General features: G+C 41.1%; 2 protein-coding genes and 1 long non-coding RNA gene across 6 annotated transcripts in view; 2 read left to right on the plus strand and 1 right to left on the minus strand.

Moving 5' to 3' along the window:
* Positions 1 to 6042, plus strand: part of SMG1 (SMG1 nonsense mediated mRNA decay associated PI3K related kinase) — a 105044-nt gene extending 99002 nt beyond the window's left edge. For 3 of the 4 annotated variants that reach the window (XM_043560430.1, XM_043560431.1, XM_043560432.1), the window contains one exon: positions 1503 to 6042. In XM_043560430.1, the coding sequence (XP_043416365.1) occupies positions 1503 to 1580 (78 nt within the window). In that variant the 3' untranslated portion in view covers positions 1581 to 6042. The remainder of the gene's footprint in view (positions 1 to 1502) is intronic. The other variant, XM_043560433.1, reaches the window with a different exon arrangement.
* Positions 6043 to 8264: 2222 nt separating this feature from the next.
* ARL6IP1 (ADP ribosylation factor like GTPase 6 interacting protein 1) lies at positions 8265 to 16752 on the plus strand. Its single transcript, XM_043560434.1, has 6 exons — positions 8265 to 8560; positions 10738 to 10871; positions 11348 to 11467; positions 13776 to 13893; positions 14521 to 14605; positions 15000 to 16752. Exons 1-6 carry the CDS (start codon positions 8525 to 8527, stop codon positions 15116 to 15118), a joined length of 612 nt encoding a protein of 203 aa, XP_043416369.1. The 5' UTR covers positions 8265 to 8524; the 3' UTR covers positions 15119 to 16752.
* LOC122471619 lies at positions 12994 to 17835 on the minus strand. Its single transcript, XR_006294220.1, has 2 exons — positions 17632 to 17835; positions 12994 to 13219 (listed from the first exon to the last, which is right to left on the minus strand). It is a non-coding gene; the product is annotated as an uncharacterized LOC122471619 (long non-coding RNA).
* Positions 17836 to 21680: the final 3845 nt, after the last annotated feature.

Consider the following 21680-nt stretch of genomic DNA (forward strand, 5'->3'; position numbering starts at 1 on the left):
GAACCGCCTGCTCTGCCCCCAACAAGATCTAGTCAAGGCTCATCTTCATTTCATACACTTGTTCTATTTTTTAGTTGTCTTCAACGTCTAGAACAGTTCCTGATCGTTTTCTTTTCTTTTTTTTCTTTTATGACATTGACCTTTTTGATGTGTCCAGACCAGTCATTTTGTAGAATGTGCCTCACTTTTTATTTGTCTGATATTTTCCTCATAATTAAATTCAGAATCAACATTTTTGTCAGGAATGCTATGTCACTGATGTGTCTTTCTCAGAATTTTACATTAAGGGATACTGGTCAGTGTGCCATCTTTTGTGTTACTAAGTTAGGTCATTTGGTCAATGGTAGTGTGTTCTCCTGAATTCTCCTTTACAAATGTACCTTTTCTTCTGTGGGTTGAAAATATGAGACTATGATTACCCTGTTTTCAATGTTTTGACATCCACAATTCAGTTTTAACATCAACACTAAAAGTTTTTTTTTAATTTTAAATGCTGCTGCACCACTGTGTAGAAACTTAAACTCTTCTTGGTCAAGAGGTACTTCCGTAGAAATTACCAAGTTTGTTAAAAAAAAAAATTCATGGACAGGGGTGCCTGGGTGGCTCAGTCTTAGGTTAAGTGTCCGATTCTTGGTTTTGGCTGAGGTCATGATCTCGCCATTTGTGTTTTGAGCCCTGCATAGGGCTGTGTGCCGACAGTGTGGAGCCTGCTTGGGATTGATTCATCCCCCCCGCCCCCTACACATGTTCACTCTCTCTTTCAAAATAAATAAACTTAAAAAAACCATGGACGATACCGAGTCAGAGGGGTATCTTTGCTTCCGAAGCTTTCTGGTAGGTTAATAGCTTGTGTGCTTTCGCGACTGCCTATCTTCGCTCTCTGTCCATTTGTTTGAAGGATCTTTGGCTATTGTGCTTTTTATTCTGATAGTTACTAAATTTTATATGAAAGAGAGTTAAGGGACTTAGAGGAGTGGGGTAAGTGTAGAGATCTTTGTGCACGGCTTTTGGTATAAGTCATCATTCAGCAGCCCTATATTGAGCATTTAATATACAATTGGATCCTCTGGATTCTCTGGATACAGAGATAATTATATCTCTTACTATAAAAGAAAATTTAGCTGAGTCAGAATCAAGGTATTTGTTGAGTACCCAACTGTATTGCAGAATGTGCCAGGCACTTTCTTATACGCTGCCTAAGCATTTACCTAGTGACTTCATGTGTTTAACCCCAGGAGCACCTGTGGGGTCAGTGGGGGCTCTCTTCATCTAAGGATTGACAAGCCTCAAAGGGATTTTTGACTTTCCCAAGACACACCTCTTGTAAACTCTGGGATTATGAGGGAAGCTCAGGTTACTTAACCTCTCCACCATAGCAATGACATGTCCTATGGGCAATTAATTTGGGTGATTAGAAACTTACTTTTAAACAATTCTTAGAACTCATATATGTCCTTTGAAGTTTTAAATGGTTTAAAATATTATCCTGCCTGCTTTCACAGGTTGACTATGTCATTAAGGAAGCAACTAATCTAGATAACTTGGCTCAGCTGTATGAAGGTTGGACAGCCTGGGTATGAATGGCAAGACAGTAGATGAGTCTGGTTAAGCGAGGTCAGACATCCACCAGAATCAACTCAGCCTCAGGCATCCAAAGCCACACCACAGTCGGTGGTGATGCAACTGGGGGCTTACTCTGAGGAAACCTAGGAAATCTCGGGGCGCTAGGAAGTGAATCCTGCAGGACAGCTGCACTCAGGGATACGCCCAACACCATGGCCTGCAACCCCAGGGTCAAGGGTGAAAGAAAGAAAGCTCACCGCCTGAACATGGAGATTGTCTTTCTGCCACAGAACAGCTGCAAACGTGTCAGGAGGTTAGCTGCAGAAAGAAATCGGGATGCCGCGGAGCACAGAGTGATTTGGAACTCCATTCCACCTGACCCTGTGTGTACAATCCAGGAAAAAACAAACCCCGCTCAGAAACAGAGAAGACTGGGGCCGCGAAGAAATCACAGCCAAGGAAGATTTGATGCATTCAGATTCTCGTGTAACACTTGTTGCTTGGCAACAGTACTGGTTGGGTTGACCAGTAGGCACAAAAAGGCTATGCGATAAGAATTTCAGAAATGGACTGGAAATGGAGAGCTATGTAACAGATACACTACATTGGAAGAACTTACTTCTGAAATGAAGGGAAAAAAAACTACCCATCGTCCTGTCCTCCTCCCCCAACCCCACACCATCTACCCATCCTCCTTTTACCTGATCTAGTAGATTAGCCATCTTTCAAATTTACTTTTATTTCAATCCTTACATTTCATATACTTCCGTCTCGATGCTGTTAACAACCTATTTGGAGTGATAAACAGGAATTTCTCCAAAACCACTGATAACATGGAAAATTCAAGGATTGTTTAAAGGTCTGATGATCACATACAAAATGTAATCCTGGTTATTTAAGTCATTTCTGTGATTCTATCATGTACAGTTTCCAGAATTGTCACTGTGCATTCAAAAGTAATGAATCTAACAGACATTTGATTTAATGTACACTTCCCTTTGCTTATAGTGTGCATTTTTGGGAGGTCATTCAAATTTTCCCTCTTCTGCGATTGCTGTAGTTTCTTTCATTGAAAGTAGCTAATCCAATGTAATCTTTTACCTTTTTAAAAACCAGGATAGAGTACCCATTAGAGTTTTACATTGTTGATGACAGATTAACAATAAAGTGATGTTCTGGTGGAGGTAGAGTGAAATGTTTTTTAATTCAGTTTTCTCATTTGATACTTTTAATTTACAAAGTGTAAATTAAAAGTGCTTTGATTTACCTGGCATTTTAGGACACGTACATGAAACATCAGCAAATGAGAACCACCGCCATCGTTTATTAAGTTCAGTTATTAATCTGTGAAGTCCTTTACTTTTTGCACAATTTTAATAGTTTGCTGTGAATTCATGATCAAGGTTTCCTTAAATTTAGTGTTGCATTTCAGTACTGTAAGCTGAATTGTTGATCCACAATAAAACACAGACTAGGATAGGATTCTTAAAATCACGTATCAACACAAAATAGAACACAAAATCTTGATTGAATACATTTTTCCTGCATTTTAGAGATTAAGACTGTGATCATTTCTGGTCGCCGGTCTTCACAGACAAACTTGAAGGGTATTAAGGAAAAATTCCACATAGCTCTGGCCTTTTCTGTATTCTGATTGCCACCTTAATCTATAATCCTTAGGTACCCGTGAGAGAATGCATCTCAGGATCAGTGCTTTTTTTAATACTTAGGCAAGTATTGCAAGCAAGGTGGTATTTTCAAATACCCGTGTGTCCGATAGCCAGTTAAGGAACCTAGTGCATCAAATTTTATTTTCTTCATTCATTTGGACCTTATTTTCACAATCGAAACAACCTATCTGGAATAATGATGCCATATTGTGTTTTGCACGCTGCTTTATTTCCTCGAGGCTCTGTGGGAGCTGCCGCGTCCATCACCTGATTACCTCAGCTCTCTCAAAAGTAAAGTCTTTCCGGCGACATTCTTTGTTGTCACAAGGAAAAACTTTTATCACAGTGATAAAACAAGGTCACACTAGTTTGTCCCGGCAGAAATTGCTTTTTTTTTTAGGTAAGGAAGGTAAAGGAAATAGGTGGGTTTTATTGCCTGAGAATTTCAGGCTTCAGAGGTACCTGGCACCTTATCCGAGCAAAAACAAAACAGCTTTATATCAGAAACATGTGCCTCTGATAAATTATCCATCGCTTTTATTTTAAAATGGTCCCTCTGAGAAGAAATAGTGTGGCATCATACATGTTTGGTTATGGGGCAGATGTGACCGATGACTTCAAAGCTTGCTCTTTACTGCACTCTGCACAATAAGACCCTGATCTGCACAGTTTGCCTTCGTCTGGGAAGTCTTTCTGTAAGCAGCCTTGGCTTTTTGAACCGTTGGAAGCAAACTCAGCAGATGTAATCCGTGGTGAAAGGCCCTAGTGATGGAGCAGACTGAGAAGCCAGCGCAATACTGGGGGGATTGTTTTGTAAGATAAAGTTGAGAGTGCGGTAGTTGTGAAGTCACACGTCTTTGCTGATACAAAATACCTGTGGACAACCAGGGATCTGCTCCTCTCTTTTCCTTTCTCTCCAAGATTCAGGGGGTATACAATAACCTACAACCTCTTCTTCCATTCAAAGTACCCTTGGAAATTGAAGTTGATCGTAAGTGTTTTGTTGTCTTTGATTTTCTAAAATTGCCTGAATTTTAGTTGATATCTCTACAGAGCTGTGGAGGCTTAGTGGTTTACGGAGCTGTGTGTATTTCTCGTTTAGTCTTTCTTCGCTGTGTCTTGCAGGATCTCATTCTCTCTGGTCATGAGTTAACATAGTTTGCTAGGATTATTAAGATTCTTTTGCGTCTGGCACTTGTGGTGAGTGTTTTTGAGATATGTGAGATTTCTCTGTGTGAACTGATAATCAAGCTCTTGATCTGCTTCCCTAATTTTTTTTTTTTTTAAGAGCCCAAACCCCAAGTTCAGGGTGAGGGTTTGTAATACAAAGAAAAACTTTCGTAACTTCTGCCCTTAACACTTGCCACTATGAAGCTTAGTGTGTAGTTTTTCTTAATACTGTCCGTGTTTGGTGTCTTCTGCATTGTTTCTGTTTTTTAATTGTGGTTGTTCTGACGTGTGAAATTTAAGGAAAGAGCCATTAAAAAATGCCGAGCAGGGCAATGCAAGTACAGCCAAAAATATTAGAGTTGATGTGCAATCTTAGGTCCTTTTAAATCTGGGGTATTATAGGCAGTACTTTAAATTGAAAAGTCTTCCTGGCCTATCATCCTCCACATATTTGTAATTATTCTGGGGGCTTACTTGTTTTGGCAGTACTAAAATCAAAGGGGCTGGTTCTTCTTTTTCCTAATTCTTTTCATATGAAAGGAAGCACCTACAATTAGCCTGTTAGACCGATTCATATACATCAAAAATCAGCAAATGCTTTACTGTTAGCGCACATACCTTTGTTTTACATAAGATTAGATGAATGTGAAAAACAGTGACCTTCCATGCTCTATCATCGTGGGCTTGTAAAATGTAATTTAGAGCTAGGACTTTCCCCCCTTAAATCAAGGAGGTAGACTATAGTAATGTAAGGGTCACTTAAAGAAGGTAGATTTTGTTTTCAATGTATGGGTTGTAGTAGAAATTTTCCTCCTGTGGGGAAAAGCTAGCTTAGGGTTACACATTTTTCCAAACATTGCAGAAGGGGGAATCCCCTGTATTATGAACCCCTCAGGATTTGTTGCACTTTTCCTGCTTTTTAGGCCTGAGTAACATCACCACCATCCCTTATTTACAAAAAGGCAAATGGACTCCAATTGAGAAGCTTTACAGGTTAAGGGTTAGTTGTACAACATGAACCACTTAGAGTCCCTTGCTTTCTACGGGAAATTGGGCTTACTAGGGAAAAGCTGTTTGTTGTGCTAATAATGTAAAAATGTCATACAATTAGTTTGATTTTTGAAGATGGTAAACTTAAGGAATTGCATGTTCTCCTGAAATGCAGGCTTGTAGAATGTTTTTCTTTCAAAACAGGCTGATTTTTTTTTTCTTTTCTTTGCCTGACAGTCCAAGTTTCAGCTCCTGTTTAAAGTTGTTGTGTCAGTTATTTTCCTGTTTTAAATTTCTCTTATATTTCCACCTGTAATGTCAGTGGCAACATCATACTTCATTTGTTAATTTACTTTACCCTTATAAGAGCAAATTGAGTTTAAATGAATCTTCCTTGTCCTAGTAACATTGTATAAATAAAGTGGCTTCTCTGTACAAAAGGTTGTAATGCCTCCTGATGGATATAATTTTGTGATTGTATTTAAGATTAAAAGTTGAATAAATCACACCAGCTTCCTGAAAATGTTCATAATGCATCTTTTGGAAAACAAAAATACATGCCTACTTTGTGCATATTTGCATTAACACAGCAAAGATTGTATGAAATACCTGTTTTTCAGAAAATAAAGTCTTAAAGAAAGACATAGCATTTAAGCTCTGGATTTATTGGTTAAAGTAAGTTTCAGAAAGCTTACTTTTTCAGTATGGTTAGAGGTTTTGTTTTTGTTTTTTTAAGATTTTGTTTTTAAGTAATCTCTATACCCAGCGTGGGGCTTGAATTTAACCCTGAGGTCAAGAGTCACATTCTCTACCTGAGCCAGGTGGGTGGACCTCAAAGTAATTTTTTAATCGTCAAAGTCTATTTTTGAGCAGCAGCTAAAATTTTTACTTCTGTGGGTAAGTTCTAGTATCAAGGTATAATTTAATCAGCTTGTCAGTATTTAAAAACAAAACTGTAGCACATTTTTAATATGTATATTCCCTGGGGTATGAAAGCTCATAGAATGAAAATGTCTGGCTTGTTTTAATATCTGGAAATGAGATTGCATTTTGTTCTTGCCAGTTCATTTTAAGAGGATTTATGTCAACCGTGTCATCATTGGGCACATCCTATTTTTGTTGTATAAAAGATCACATCCTATTTTTGTTGTATAAAAACAAAGAGCAAAAGAAAGCCCTTGAGGGTAGGTGTTTTTTAATGATTAGACCAATTGGAAGTTTACAGAAAGACCTTACAGCAGGGCTTCTGTGCTGTGAAGTTGCCAATAGGTCTGGGACCTCATTCCTTGAGTAACAAAAGTAACTGGGGACTGGGGCAACCTGTGCTGTTGGAGTTGCTTCCGTTTTTTTCACCTACCTCAATTTCGCAAGCTGGTGTTGAAGTTGTACATAGGGAACTTGGCTGAATCAGACGCATTTTGTAGCAGAGGCTGATTTCCCAGAGTAGAAATGTCATTTTTAAAGCATAATAATTCTGTGGCTTCTCCTTTGGATGCGGATGTTACCGTGTCTAGATCAAGATTTTTGCACGCAGTGCTAAATATGTTCACTAATTATGTGGCTGCTGATAGGGACCTTTTAATGTCCTTTTGAAGAGGTAGGCAAGGGCCTGCTCCTCAAACTTCATAGCTTAAAATCTCCCCAAATGGGATCTCTATCAGCCGGCTTCATCTTACCCACAAAACCGATCCCCACTCCAACATTCCGCAAAGTGGCACTTATATTTAAGAGTCCCCCTTCCTTCGTAAAGGGTTACTTCCCCCCAAGTATTTATACCTCATCCAGATGCTTCTCCCCCCACCTCTCCCGCCCCAAAGATTTGTGGTAATTCACACCCTTCCATGAAATTCACAATGCTCCTTTCCCCACTGGCTTGTTCTCTCACATCTCTTTATGCCTTCCCTGAACTCTTAGGAACCTGGTAGTTATTTAAGTAATACTTTTAAAATAAATTTAAACTTGTGGCATAATACAGGTGATTATAAAAGGATAAAAGGTCGTAAGTTAGAAGCCACGGTAAAGTTTCCTGAAACCTATCTGACCAGGTCCACATCTGGCATGGTTTTGTTCCTATTAATAAAAAATCAAGCACTTAATGCATTTTGCAATCCTGCAGAGAAAAGAGGTGGAAGTTATTCATCTAGTAAGTAGTGTATCTATCTAGTAGTTCATCTAGTTCTTAAATTGCTTATGAATTCCACTGCTTAGCAGAGGTTTTATTTAACATCTTTCCTTTGCATGACCCTTGATGGAGAAGGAGTTCCTGGTTCCCTAAGTAACTGAAACGCCCTGCCCCACAAACGATTTTCCTGAAGACCCAGTAAGCCAACTTCGTAACTTGGTGCATTTTTCACAAGTTTGAGAACTAAACCCAGAATCCGCCCCCTCCCCTCGTCCTTCCTCCATCAAGCTACAGGCCTTACTCTTAACTGATGGGAAAAACTGCTACAAATTTACATAAACAGCTCTTTTACTTGTGCTCAAAATCTCCTGGGGCGGGCACGAGTATCCGAGACTCAGGCGCCTGGGTAGGGCGGCCAAAGCAGGGATTAGAAGACAGGGCCGTGCAGGGCCACAGCGAGGGCGACGGGCACCGGGCCTCGAAATCACAGCGAGGTTAGTGTCACGCGCCCGCCTCCGCCCCCCGCCTGATAATGCAAGTCCAACTTCTCCAAGGACTAAAATTCCAACAAGGCCCCTTAGCTGCTTTGAACTCCAGTAGGAGGGGGTCCGAGAGCGACCACGGCGGCCACACCCGCTCCGTCCGCTGACAGACCGAGTAGGAGGATGCGGCAGTTCAACCGCTACCCAAAGGCCTGGGCGGGGCGTCATGCGGCTCCTGGGCGCTGGTTGGTCATTCCTTGTCCCCGCCCCCTCGGCCCTGCGCCGCCTCGGTGTCCTTTGACCTCGATTTCAAGCCATGCGCTGAGCAGCGGTTGGTCCGGCTACCCTTAAACTTGAGTTGAATCCACCCAATGAGGAGCGGGCCTTGCGGGGACTGTCGGGAAAGGCGGCTGGCCTATATAAGTGGCCTGCGGGGCGTACCCTCGCGTTGGGGTCGCCGTGCAGGGCTCTGCGGAAGACTCGTTGGGAGAGTGGGCTGTGTTCGCTAAGGCAGCGCCTCAGGGACGATGGCGGAGGGAGACAATCGCAGCACCAACCTGCTGGTGAGTCGAGGGGGAGCCGAGCAGGGCCTCCGGACATCGGTTGGCTTCGCTAGGCGGTGCTGCGGCCTCGTTCCTATGCCCTGTAGCGGGCCCCGCCCTCCTCTCCCGGTTCCCGGGCGCAGAAGACGACGCTTGCCCCTTGGGCCTCTTAGGTAGCTCCAGCGTGGCGGTCGCTAGATGTATCGACCCCTAACATCCCGGGGAGGGTACGCGACGGGGGGAGGAGGGCGCGTGATCAGGCACCGCGAGTGATCACCGCGAATAGGGGATGAAGAGGAAGTGGGAGTAGGAGGGCTTTGATAAGCCTGGGGTGCAGCCTGGGACAGAGGGCCGCGAGTGGCCTGTCGAGCGCTTCTCAGTCCCAGGTCCCCAGTCGTATCTGGGTTTCGTTCTTTTCTCCGCCCCCCACCCCCCCAATACTTGGGCAGGGGTGGAGGGTCAAGGGGCTGCTGGCGAGAATTTATTAGAGCTGGCACGGCTTAAACCGCAAGGAGGCTCTGAGCTCACCGCGGGGAACCGGGACTAGGAGACCAGCAAGGTGGATAGTGGGAGGACCTGGCTTTCGTCTGGAGTTTGTAAGGGGGGGGGGGTGTCACAGGACGACCTTAGAATAAGCAGGGGTCCGAAGGAACTGCATTGACGTTATCACAGGCGGACAGAGTCGACCTCACTACAAATTTCACGGCATGATCTGGCAAAAACAAACAAACAAAACACGGGAGAAATCCTTGCTTTGTCTCTGTTGCTTTTCCCCAAGGAAAGACCGGACACACACCACGACCACAATGAATAGAGGAACCAAAGAATTTAGTGTTTGACGATTGATTTTTCCAAGAGCCCAGATGCTAACTAATTAAATGACTTTGCAGAGCAGTTTTGATTGTGCACGATTTTCATCTTGCGTTGGTTTTTAGAAATGCATGACCTACTCCTTTAAACGCACACACTTCTCAATAGTTGGCATAGTTAGCCCCAGCCAGGTTCCATTTAAGAGGATTGATGGAAGCACAAAGAAATTGCCCAGATTCACACAGCTTACTGAAACGACAGATCCTGCTTGACCTGGAGCTTAACTGTTCTTTCCAGCAGAGCAGCGTAACTTGAGAACAAGGCCTTTGCCTTTGCATTTCCTCAATTCAGATCTCTTAACCTCTGCGTATCTGATAGTGTAACAATACCATCCTTTTAGCTTGTTGGGAGGATGAATTAAAGCATAAGTATATAAAATACTTCGAGTTTGTGGCACATAGTAATCCCGTGTTTAACTGTGTTAAGCAGGATATACAGAGTCAGAAATGTGAAAGTCACCTAAGTGATGAGTGTGGCACAGATAGCATGTTTATTATGATTAGGCTGCATTTGCATCTTTCCCTGTGATAACATTTATAAGAACATGTGGGTTTCTTGTTTCATTTATTTTTCCTGTACCAAAACCAGTTTAAGGGCTTTTTACCACATTAGCTTATCCTAAAAGCCTACTTCGCAGAGAAATTTGAAGTCTCACCAGATGTCCTGGTAAGTGTAAGAAGCACTCCGTGTATTGAGATATATTGAGCTTAAGATGCCTCATGTAATTTGGTGAAAGTAGTTTGACTTAATTGTGCAAATGATGCCAGCATCGAAATGATTCCATTACACAAAGCTATTTTAAAAATTGAATGCTGTTCAGGGAGAGGCTTTCCTAATGGCTTTAGAAGTAGGGGTATAAATCAGTGAAATGACAAAACAACAGATCTGTTCTAACCACCTGAAAAATGAGTGAACTTAATGTGATTTAATTTTATATTTTGAGGGCTGCCACTTAGTAGTCCATGACTTTGAGAAAGCTAGTTACCATTCTGAGCCCACTTTCTTTAATTGTTAAATGGGTCTAATTATCCCCACCTTGAGGGGCTTTATAGGAATTATGTCACATTCTTTGTGAAAAGAGGAGCCCAGTGCTTGGACTTGGAAGTTGACCAGTGAACGATAGGTGGGGTTTGTTTGTTTTTTTACTCGTAATTAATTTCTGTCTTTGGTACCAAAATGGCAGAGTGTTTTAGCAACTGATTTAAGATAATGATTTGGTTAAGAGCTGTTTTACATTCTTGGTGCCTTAAAATAATTTACCTCTGTAGGAAGCACAGAGATGCCGAGAGCAGTAAAATGATCACTTTACACGTTGATCTTCTCTGCAGGCCGCAGAGACTGCAAGTCTGGAAGAGCAGCTTCAAGGATGGGGAGAGGTGATGCTGATGGCTGATAAAGTCCTCAGATGGGAAAGAGCCTGGTTTCCACCTGCCATCATGGGTGTGGTTTCTTTGGTGTTTCTGTAAGTGAGCTCTTAAATTAATATGGATTGTACTTGTTATTAATAAGGGCTCAGGTAATACCCGGCCTCCATTTTTGAAAGTGCCTTAAGTCTTTTGTATTGTGTAATCTGTAAAGAATGCCTTTTCTTAAAGCACTTCTTCTAGTTTTCAGAATTTATAGTACTTATGTAAGCTCGGTCACCTAATGCAGTTGAAAAAATCAGTGGCGCTCACCCTTTTTGGTCTTAGGATCCTTTACACTCCTAAAAGGTATTGAGGGCCCCAGGGAGCTTTTGTCTCTTGATATTCACATTAACCATTGCAGCTATGATGTCATGTATTCTGAAGCTTCTCGGAAAACCACTTGTGAGAAACTTAGAAGGAAAAGGGCAGATAACATCTTTAAGACTCAGAGGATTAAATGAATAAATGTCTTCAACTAGGAATAATAATGACTGTGTTTTTCTAACCTTCATTATTATTATTTTTTAAACAGGACTATCTACTATCTAGATCCATCTGTTCTGTCTGGTGTTTCCTGTTTTGTTATGTTTTTGTGCTTGGCTGACTACCTTGTTCCCATTCTGGCTCCTAGAATTTTTGGCTCCAATAAATGGTAGGTGGCGTAATGACTTGGCAGTCTAATTTCTGTGAAGTTACTGAACCTGGTGGCTGTGATTACTATGCAGCGAGAATTGTCTAATCATCAGATACCTAGAGGTTAGGATTGTTGATTTTACGTGAAGAATTTCTTAGGTGATGCATATAAATCATGAATTTTCAGTATTTACAGTTCCATAGTTCCTTTATGGGCTAGCATTTATTTTGGCTTTTTTTTTCTTTATAGACGTTTTATTAAAGTGATATTTTTTGAGGTAATGTTTTATCAAATACTGCAGAACTCATAATGAACTTTCTGTAGAAATTGTTTACATTTTACATTCATTTTCTTTGATATTTAAGATAGTATATTTCGCAAGCTATTTTTGAAAGAATATGGAAATAGTAACATAGATTTTTTTTGTCCATTTATGTAATGAATGTCTGCTGTTAGGCACTGTTCTAAGTGCTGTGAAATATTTTGACTTTTAAGATTGATCTTGTGTTTAAGGTTGATACTGAGGCAGTGTAGTGGTAGTTAGCTAAATGCATAGCAAGTGCTTCAGAACAGATTCATTCAAATATTCTAACTTCCTTCTGATCCAAAAAATAACAAAACTAGATGGAGTAGATTTTTTGTTTGTTTTTTTGGTCCTAGTTGCTGTTCTTCCTTGGTTGTTTATTTTAATTTGATTAGTAGTCTACATGTGCCTTTAGTTTTTTGTTCAATTATAATAACAAAGTATAATACCAAATTATTTTATAATTTTATAAATTATATAATTTTTATATATAAATATAAATTAAAAATATTTTTTATAATTATATAATTTATAAATTATAATTCTGTAAAATTAAGACTTTTTAAATTAATATGCCTTATGGATCTTTAAGAATAAATTTGGACATTTTAGGGGGATATGCTTAAGTTATGGGATAATTAAGCATGTTTATTTAAAGATGTTTCCCCTATAGCAGAATGGATTAGTGGTAGAAAATGTCCTTTGAATTGTTTTTCACATGTAACAATGCATTGCTGCTGTGTTTTGGGCAAGTTTGTAACCATGTAATGTAACAACTTAACAAAGGACATCATCCTCTGACCTTGAGTTTATTAGTCAGATGACATTCTAATCTGCTAATTCATAACTCTGGGAGAAAATTTTTCAGAAGTAAACAGTGAATGTTTCATGGTAATCAGTATGTGGCTCAGTCCACAACAATTTTATTTTTTGATCTTAATGGAGAAGGAAGAACACTGTTTCATAGCCACAATTCAGCCTTGACCATGGGCAGCATGTAAGGTCCAGCTGCTGACAAGGAGTCTCAGGGCTCATCAGGAGCCCTTCTGCTGTATCTGTCACTGCAGTTTTACAGGGACAAGAACTAGAGGAGAGAAAGGTACATATCTGCCCAGTGAGGGTCTACAGCAGCCATCATATCTGTGTAGCAAAGACAATACAAGGGCGAACTTTTTTTTTTTAATCATAATTCAAAAAAACAAAAAGGGCTTTCTTGGAGGATCTTTTTGTGTTTTTACTCTATTTTATTTCTATTTTCCCTCCCTGGGACTAAATTTATAAAGAATTTGGATTTGAGCTGTTGGTTGCTACCTTGGCATCAAGTGGGCATGAAGCCCAGTATTATGCTTGGAATGTAGTTGTTATCATCTTACTGGAATGCTCAGATACAGCTGTTGGGTAGAAACTTAACGTCCTCCTCAAAACAGTGAGACCCTGATGGGCTACAACCCAGGATTCATTAGAATCTGAAAAATAATACAGGAATAGAGAAATTAGTTTATACTGATTATAACATGGCCCGTAGTAGCCTTGAGTCTTTTGTTACTATAATTAAACGTGGCTTTAGAACCAGGGATTACCATGGCTTTGTGCATACACGTGTCTTTTTTTTTTTTTTTTTTTAACATTTATTTATTTTCGAGAAAGAGAGAGGCCATGAGCAGGGGAGGAGCAGAGATAGAGAGGGAGACAGAGAATCTGAAGTAGGCTCTAGGCTCCAAGCTGTCAGCACAGAGCCCGACGCGGGGCTCGAACTCACAAACTGGGAGATCATGACCTGAGCTGAAGTCAGAGGCTCAACTGACTGAGCCACCCAGGCGCCCCTACACTTGCCTTTATGTAAAAACTCATTCCTGTGCTATACAAGGGGTCTTAATAGTACAGAAACTTTTTCACGTTCATAAGAGAATGGTGAATTGTTTTTTATTTAGACTTTCTTTAGGGGATAGCTTTTTAAATTTGAGAGGATGATATTTTCTGTTTAAAGATTTGCTTATAGTGAAGGGGAAAATTTTTTTGTAGGACCACTGAGCAACAGCAAAGATTCCATGAAATTTGTAGCAATCTAGTAAAAACTCGACGCAGAGCTGTGGGCTGGTGGAAACGCCTCTTTACACTAAAGGAAGAAAAGCCTAAAATGGTACTTTTTTTGTTTTGACTTATTTAAGTAGAGCAAAAGTTTAAGATCGAGTCCATTTTTATTCATTGTAGCCTAATGATGGCCTTTTTGTTTTAATAGTTGTAGTTTGATATTTATTATTTGTTGGTTTGACTCCTCCAACTACATTTGTAAATGTTTATCTGTATGAATTAGATTGAATTATTGGAAGTTAAAATTGTATTTTGCATTTAACTTTGTACTCTAGCAGAGCAAAATGTTTCTTCTATGCTTACTAATATAAAAGTAAAAGACAAATACTTAAAAAGCATTTATTCTCTTACCTCTTAGCTTCACATGAGGTTACTATGTGAATTATTAATTGTAAAAGTAAATTGATTTTAAACTAATTTATATATAGAATGACAGTAATTCTAGAAGGGAATGTGTATAAATTCTATAAAGTAGACCTAATGGAATTTCCTATGGGTTTTTATGTAATACATAAAACCTAATATGTAAGATATATATAATCCTTAGATACGAAGTCTTTTAAGAAAAGTTGTAACAAGTACTGGATTATTTTCTAACCTTTGAAACAGGGTCCTACAGTTAGGCTTCTGGGTCTGTTTCTAGGGGTTGATAACTTCTTGTTGTTTTCATTGTTAGTACTTCATGACCATGATCGTTTCTCTTGCTGCGGTTGCGTGGGTGGGACAGCAAGTCCACAACCTGCTGCTCACCTACCTGATAGGTAAGTCTCTGAGGAGGGGCTGTAGACATATTCTGGCAGTAGAGGTCTGAGTGGGACTTTGTAAAGTAGTATCTGTGTGCTTGTCGAGTTGGAAGGTACAGATGGAGGAACTGCCAGTCTAGAAAGAGAATTAAAACCTACAGCCTTGCTTTCTGGGAGTTTGTGGTCTTCGAGTAAGTTAAGACATACTAACCAAGGTAGAAAGTGGTGTGGAAGAGGTAAAAATAAGCAGTGTTCATTATCTGAGGTTGGGGGGTGTGACAGAAGTTTCAGGGGATCAATACCAGTGAAAGTAATGGAGTGTCTGATAGTCTGGGAGACTAACTTCTATAAAATATAATCACCTGTAGGAAGTTAATTAATGCCTCCTTAATTCTGTTTGTTTATTTTTAAGTGACTTTCTTACTGTTGCTTCCTGGATTGAACCAGCACGGAATCATTTTGAAGTACATTGGAATGGCCAAAAGGGAGATAAATAAGCTTCTCAAACAAAAAGAAAAGAAAAATGAATAATGCGTCTGCTTTACTGAGTGTAATGAATGGCATACACCTTGTCCTTGGGAACAGTTTCTCTTAATGCTGTCTGGATTCTGAAATGTTACAGAAGTAGCTCCTTGCTCTCCCTCTTTCTGCCCTTAGTAGAAATTCAGCCTTGCCAAGTAAGGCTTTATGCATAGTGTCTTCATGTGAAGTGTAGCTGAATGCATTCTCATCACTTGGCCTTATGTGGACAGTTCATTCGTGAGTACGACTTGTTTTGATTTTTCTCACCCAGGTTCATTGAATTCTTACTTTTAGGCAACTTCCTTTAAAAATACGTAGTGGTGAACTTCACCTTTTAGTATACTTAACTGTGATGTTGGATAATTGTTCCTGTTGATCTTCGCTTTAGCTAGATACAAGGTAGTGGTCTGTGGCTACAGGAAGCTGGTTCTACTGTCTGCTTCCACAGTCTGCTTAAACTGTCTGGCTCCATGAATACAGAGACCAAGTTTCCCGCTTCTGATGAAGAGACCAATTAAGATTCATTCCTCACACTGTTTCTGTACTGTGGGAGAAGATCCTTCTGGAATCAAATGAAACCAATTCCATGCCCTAGTATGTGTTGGTTTCTGCCTTGTGTAAAACTTAGCAATTTGTAAGAAACACTGATCCTTCTTCCCAAATGGGGAGTATGACAGGCTTAGAGCTCTTCTCTCCTTGCTCTGAGACTTCGAGTTGTTAGATCCTTAAAGGCTTTTTAACAGCAGGCTTCTAAAAGTTTGTGTTAAGTATTTTTAGCATATTTTTAATTTCAGATTTTCCAGCTGACTGAACCTAAGTATATAATAGGTTAAGACTCAGGTCTATGACCTTCACTCCGACACCAGCCAATAAAGGACAGAAGTCTTCCTATATGTAGTCAAGATTTCATTTCAGTAGAAAATAAATCTTATCCCTACTAATTTTTCAAGACCAGACTAAGCCTTTTAAAGGTAAGCCTCAAGATTCTCATTTGAAGGTAATTGTGGGCTGCTTTGGTCCCCTTAGATTGGGCATACGAGGTGGTGACTATGCTGGCATCTGACTTTTTCCCTAGTTATTTCTGTGAAGAATGCAGGGGCTGTTGGGGAGAGCAGACTTTTGGCGACGATAGGTGGCCTCTGGTCTACAGAGATTTTGTAACTCCTTGGAAAGTGTAGAATCATCCTCCCTCTCGGTAGCTAGAAATTTAGAATAGTTGAAAACTGTAGGAATTGAAACTCTGAGGGCTGAAAATGTGACATTTGGGAACAGTTCTTAAACTCTGATTAAGTAGCTGTAATATAGTTTTGTGAATTTATTGCACTGATGCTGTAAAACCTGGACTTTGTGGTATATCTGTCCCTAAATAAGTGTTGTTTTCTCCCCTTCAATATTACTGTAAACAATGGCAACCATTGTAGCATAATGTTTGATTTTTTTTTTTTTTTTTTTAATGTTCATATGAAACCTACAAACTACCTTAATTTTTACATGTGTTTTCCATTGTAGATAAGCCTGTCTTGCTGTCTGGATTTTTTTGTGTATATGTGTTCTACCAATTAACTACTTTTGCAGTTTTAATCTTGTATTATTTCTTCTACTTGGTTTTGTGTAAAAGGGGAACAATAAAGCTGGAATCCCTCCTTGTGTCTTGCTTTCTTTATACCTTAGCCATTAAGGTGTTGACAGGATGTGTGAATCCAGTTACTGAACTACCCTGAGTGATCATTACATGCCTACTCTTGAAGAACAAAATGAAACAAAAGGTGTAAATTAATTGATTCAGCAAACTTGAGGCACCGTGCTAGATGGAAAAGGAGATACAACGGAAAGCCGTGGCCAAAGATGAAGTATGAGAGGGCCATGCTGGAAGAACAGGCAGGGAGCAGTGCAGGCTGGAGAGAAAGTGCCTGTTATTGTTACTTCTGCAGGACCCAGCTCAGAGTTGCATGACGTACTCGCTTATTGGTGGATGACTTCTGTCTGTACTTTGAACTCTAATCATGAAAAGTTTTACTGGCACCTGGGTGGCTCGCTCAGTTAAGCATCTGACTCTTGATTTTGGCTGAGGTCACGATCTCGTGGTTGTAAGATAGAGTCCTCTGTTCTGAGTGTGGAGCCTGTTTAGGATTTGCTCTCTCTCCTGCTTCTGCGCCTTCCCCTTCCCTGCGCTGGCTTTCTCTCTCTCTCAAAATATAGTAAAAACAAAAAAAAATTTTTTTTAATTGAGGAAGGAGTGCCTGCCTGGCTCAGTCAGTACAGCATGCAACTCTTGATCTTGGGGTTGTGAGTTTGAGCCCATTGGGCATAGAGTTTACTTAAAAGGATTAAATTGTTTGATCAGTGGGCCTCATTGTCTATACTTAGTGGGTCTTAGGAACAGATTCGATATCAAATTCTGAGCCCTCTAACCATTGCTCCCCACCCCCCACCAAAAAGTTTGGCTCCTTCTTAGAGCCTTCTGTGGGTTTGGTGATCTCCAGAAAAGGAAAATCTGTCATGGTAGGTCTGCCCATGGTCACCTGAGTTTTGAAATGCTGGTGTTCTTCCATCCAGCTGTGATTCATTCTCAGGCCAGGTTGGCTACCCCTGGGCCGGCTCGGGCTCCAGCAAAAGTCCTTTTTTGATGCCGGCCTTGACACCATCTCCAGTGGAGTTCCCATCATCCTGGAGTTCACAGGACACCGGAGGCTGTTTGGAGTTGGTCGGGTGAAGAAGAGTTAAGGGGTGTGCCTGGCTGGCTCAGTTGGTAGAGCATGTGACTTGACCTCAGGGTTGTGAGTTCAAGCCCCACATTGGGCATGGTGCCTGTCTAAAAAAAGGCACTTTTAAGTGCCCTGTTTACAGGACAAAAGGGGATTTGTGAGTGTTGAGGAGAGTTGATTTTTACCAGTATTTTATCTTCCACATGTTGACTTTTTTTTTTTTTCAGAAAGTTGGCCACTTAACCGACTGAGCCACCCAGGCGCCCCCACGTGTTAACATTTTAACAACTCAGATCACAATCCTCTTCAAAGACCTCTCAGCAAGCAGGTTCCAGTTTGCCTACAGCATATATGACAAGCTTGTGAGGCAATTTACACATGGCCCTCGTCCTGTTGCCATATGCCTCCAACTTATTTCTCAGTTTCAGCCCAGGCATTCTGAGGTTTCTATCTGTCTTTATATGATTCCATTACTTCCTAGTTCTTGGAGCTGTTATAAGCCTAGAATATCTATTGCCCCACAGGTCTTCAAGTTTTGAGATCAGGTAGACCTAGGCTGAAACCACATCAAGTAATTTAATAGCTTAGACAAGTAACCACTTTTTTGTTTTGGCATTTATCGGTTGGTGGATTGATTTGTTTGTGCAAGTGGGGGTGAGGGGGAGAATGGAGCAGAGGGAGAGACAGAGAATCTCAACCAGGCTCCACCCTCAGCAGGGAGCCCAATGCAGGGCTCAATCCCACAACCCTGGGAGCATGACCTGAGCCAAAATCAAGAGTTCTGTGCTCAACCAACTGAGCCACCCAGGCGCCCTGCTTTGATTTTTTAAATTAAGTCAATTTGGGGACGCCTGGGTAGCTCAGTCTGTTAAGCGTCTGACTGTTGATTTCGGCCCAGGTCGTGATCTCACTGATTGTGAGTTGGAGCCCCACATCAGGCTCTGTGCTGACAGTGCAGAGCCTGCTTCGGATGCTCTCTCTCTCCCTCCCTCTCTGCCCTTCCTCTGCTCTCTCTCTCTCTTTCAAAATAAATAAATAAATACGTTATTAAAAAATAAAGTCAATTTCAGATTGAATTTCATTTTCTCATTTGTGAAATGAGGGTAAAAGTACAGATCTCATAGGGGCATTATACAACCGCATTTGTTTTCAGGATTCCATGAGTTAATTTACTGGAAGCACACAGTGGTCGTCACGAATTGGTAGTGTTGGTACCCTTCATGACACCGGTCAAATGGCACCTCTGTGAAATCTTCAACTTCCCAGGCCACCTCTGCATTCCCACAGCACTTCATCTGCATCCATTAAAGCACACTGCTCACTATTATATTGTTACTTAGAGGTTTGTTTTCCCTGCTGGGATCTGAACCTCTTAAGGTCAGAAACGTATTTTCGTCCTCTCTCCATCTCATATAAGTCCTGGCACACAGAAGACACTCATTAGATGTTTGCTGAATGAATGAGTGACATGTATTAGGAGATAGTGGTGGTACTATTTTTCTGTTTATGGGAAGGTTCTTGAAGGAAAGTGTTGTTTGTTTTTTTTTTTAATGTTTATTCATTTTTGAGAGACAGAGAGCAAGCGGGAAGGAGCAGAGAGAGCAGGAGACACAGAATCCGAAGCAGGCTCTGGGGCTCAAACTCAGATTGTGAGATCATGACCTGAGCTGAAGTTGGACACCCAACCGACTGAGCCACCTAGGCGCCCCGAAAGTGGGTTTCTTAACTCCCCACTGTTGTTAATGCCTCAATTAAGGTGAACTGCACATTTTTAGTAAACAAGACATGTAAGTGTACAGAGAACCAGTTCATCAAAGTAATTTTCATTAAGGGAAACCAGGGTGGTTCAGTCGGTTAAGCGTTCAACTCTTGATTTTAGCTCAGGTCGTGATCTCACGGTTGGTGGGTTGGGGGGGGCATCAGGGTGATTCTCGGCCTGGGATTCTCTCTCCCTCTCTCTGCCACTCCCACAGAGAGAGCACACTCTCTCTCAAACTAAAACAAAACAAAACAAAAAAAACAGCTAATGGTCCTTTTGTAATGTAAATTATACCCAGAGAATTCTGTATCCTGGAGCTGTGCAAACTGAGACTTTTGCTTTCCTCAAGGTTCACTTAGGTCATGTCTACAGCCAGCAGGGGGCTCAAACTCCCAACCCTGAGATCAAGAGTCACATGCTCTACTGGCTGAGCCAGCCAGGAGCCCCTCAAGGTTCACTTAGGATTTGAGAAGAATTAGGAGCAAGGTGGGCTGAGAGACTACTGTTGATTGAGCGCTCACTCTGTCAGGTTTTGTGTTTATTCTTCTTACTGAAGTGTAGTTGATACACAATGTTGTTAGTTTGAGGTGTACAACATAGTGAACTGAAAATTCTGTACATGATGCAATGCTCACTACAGTAAGTATAGTTACCATCTGTCACCACGTGACATTCCTATAGTGTGTTAATCTCTTTTATATGGATTATTTCATCTATCCTCATAGCAACTTCAAGTGATTAGGAGCATCATTCCCATTTTACACATGGGCAGACTGATTTATTCACCAAATATGTATCAAGAGCCTACTGTGTGCCAGATAATTTTTCTAGGAGCTGTGAGTACAGCAGCGAACACAACTGACCAAATCCCTCCTTTCTTAGAACTTAATGGAGATAGTTAAATACACTTCCAATATTCCAATTGCTATGGAGAAAATTTTAAGCCAGGCAATGGAGTTAGGAGGAACGGGGAGAAGGCTCCATGAGTGCGTGTGTGTGTGTGTGTGTGTGTGTGAATAGAGTCTGGGAAAGCCAGCAAGCCAGCTTCCTGGCAAACTGGAAAAATGTTCAAGTTAGAGGGAAAGGCAAATGCAAAGGCCCTGAGGTGGAGTACGCTTGGGGTGTTTCTTTGAAGAAACAAGCTAGGGAAGAATGGTGGGGCATGAGGTCTGTTGTGCCAGGGCCAGAAGGCAGGTGTGCACATCACAGAGGACCTTGTAAGCTTTTGTAAGGAATTTGCATTTTGCTGAGGGTGACGGGAGCCAGTGTGTGATCTGATTTAGGTTTTAAAGAGGTCATTCTGGCTACCTGTGGGAAAAACAGGGGTGAGTAAAAGGGAGGTCAAGGGTGAAAGCAGCGACCTAAGGAGGCTATTGCAAATACGTGGGACTGGGACTTATACACTGAGTGGGGCACCTGGGGGGCTCATTCTCCATTAAGTGGCTTGCTTCCGCCTAGGTCATGATCTCCCCATTCCCCAGTTCGAGCCCCACATCGGGCTCTGTGCTGACGGCTCCGAGCCTGGAGTCGCCTTCGGATTCTAATCTCCCTCTCTCTCTGCCCCTCCGCCACTAGTGCTCTGTTTCTCTCTCTCAAAAATAAATAAACATTAAAAAAAATACATTGAGCATTTACTACATGCCAGACACTGTGCAAGCCCTGTGCCCCATTATCTCATCTGACCTTTGCAGTAACTTTCTAGAGTTAAGTATTATCCCTCCCCGCCCCGCCACCTATTTAGGGAAGGTTCAGAGAAAATACGAAGACTTATCAAAACTAGTTCTTGTTGGGTGCAGAACTGTTGATAAAAACTACTGGTTCAGAGTCCTGAGTACTTTTTTTTTTTTTTTTTTGAAACGTTTGTGGCTTTCATCCAAACTGTGTATCCTGGAAGTTTTAGAAAGAAACGTTTGGAGCTCCAGTAAATAATTTCTAAGAATTAGGGAGCACTAACTTAAAAATATATTTTTGACTTTTAAAAAGTAATCTAGGGGCACCTGGATGGCTCAGTCGGTTGAGTGCCTGACTTCGGCTCAGGTCGTGACCTCACGGTTTGTGGGTTCGGGCCTCGCGTCGGGCTCTGTGCTGAGAGCTCAGAGCCTGGAAC

This window comes from Prionailurus bengalensis, chromosome E3, assembly GCF_016509475.1.
Source record: "Prionailurus bengalensis isolate Pbe53 chromosome E3, Fcat_Pben_1.1_paternal_pri, whole genome shotgun sequence".
Taxonomy (NCBI): domain Eukaryota; kingdom Metazoa; phylum Chordata; class Mammalia; order Carnivora; family Felidae; genus Prionailurus; species Prionailurus bengalensis.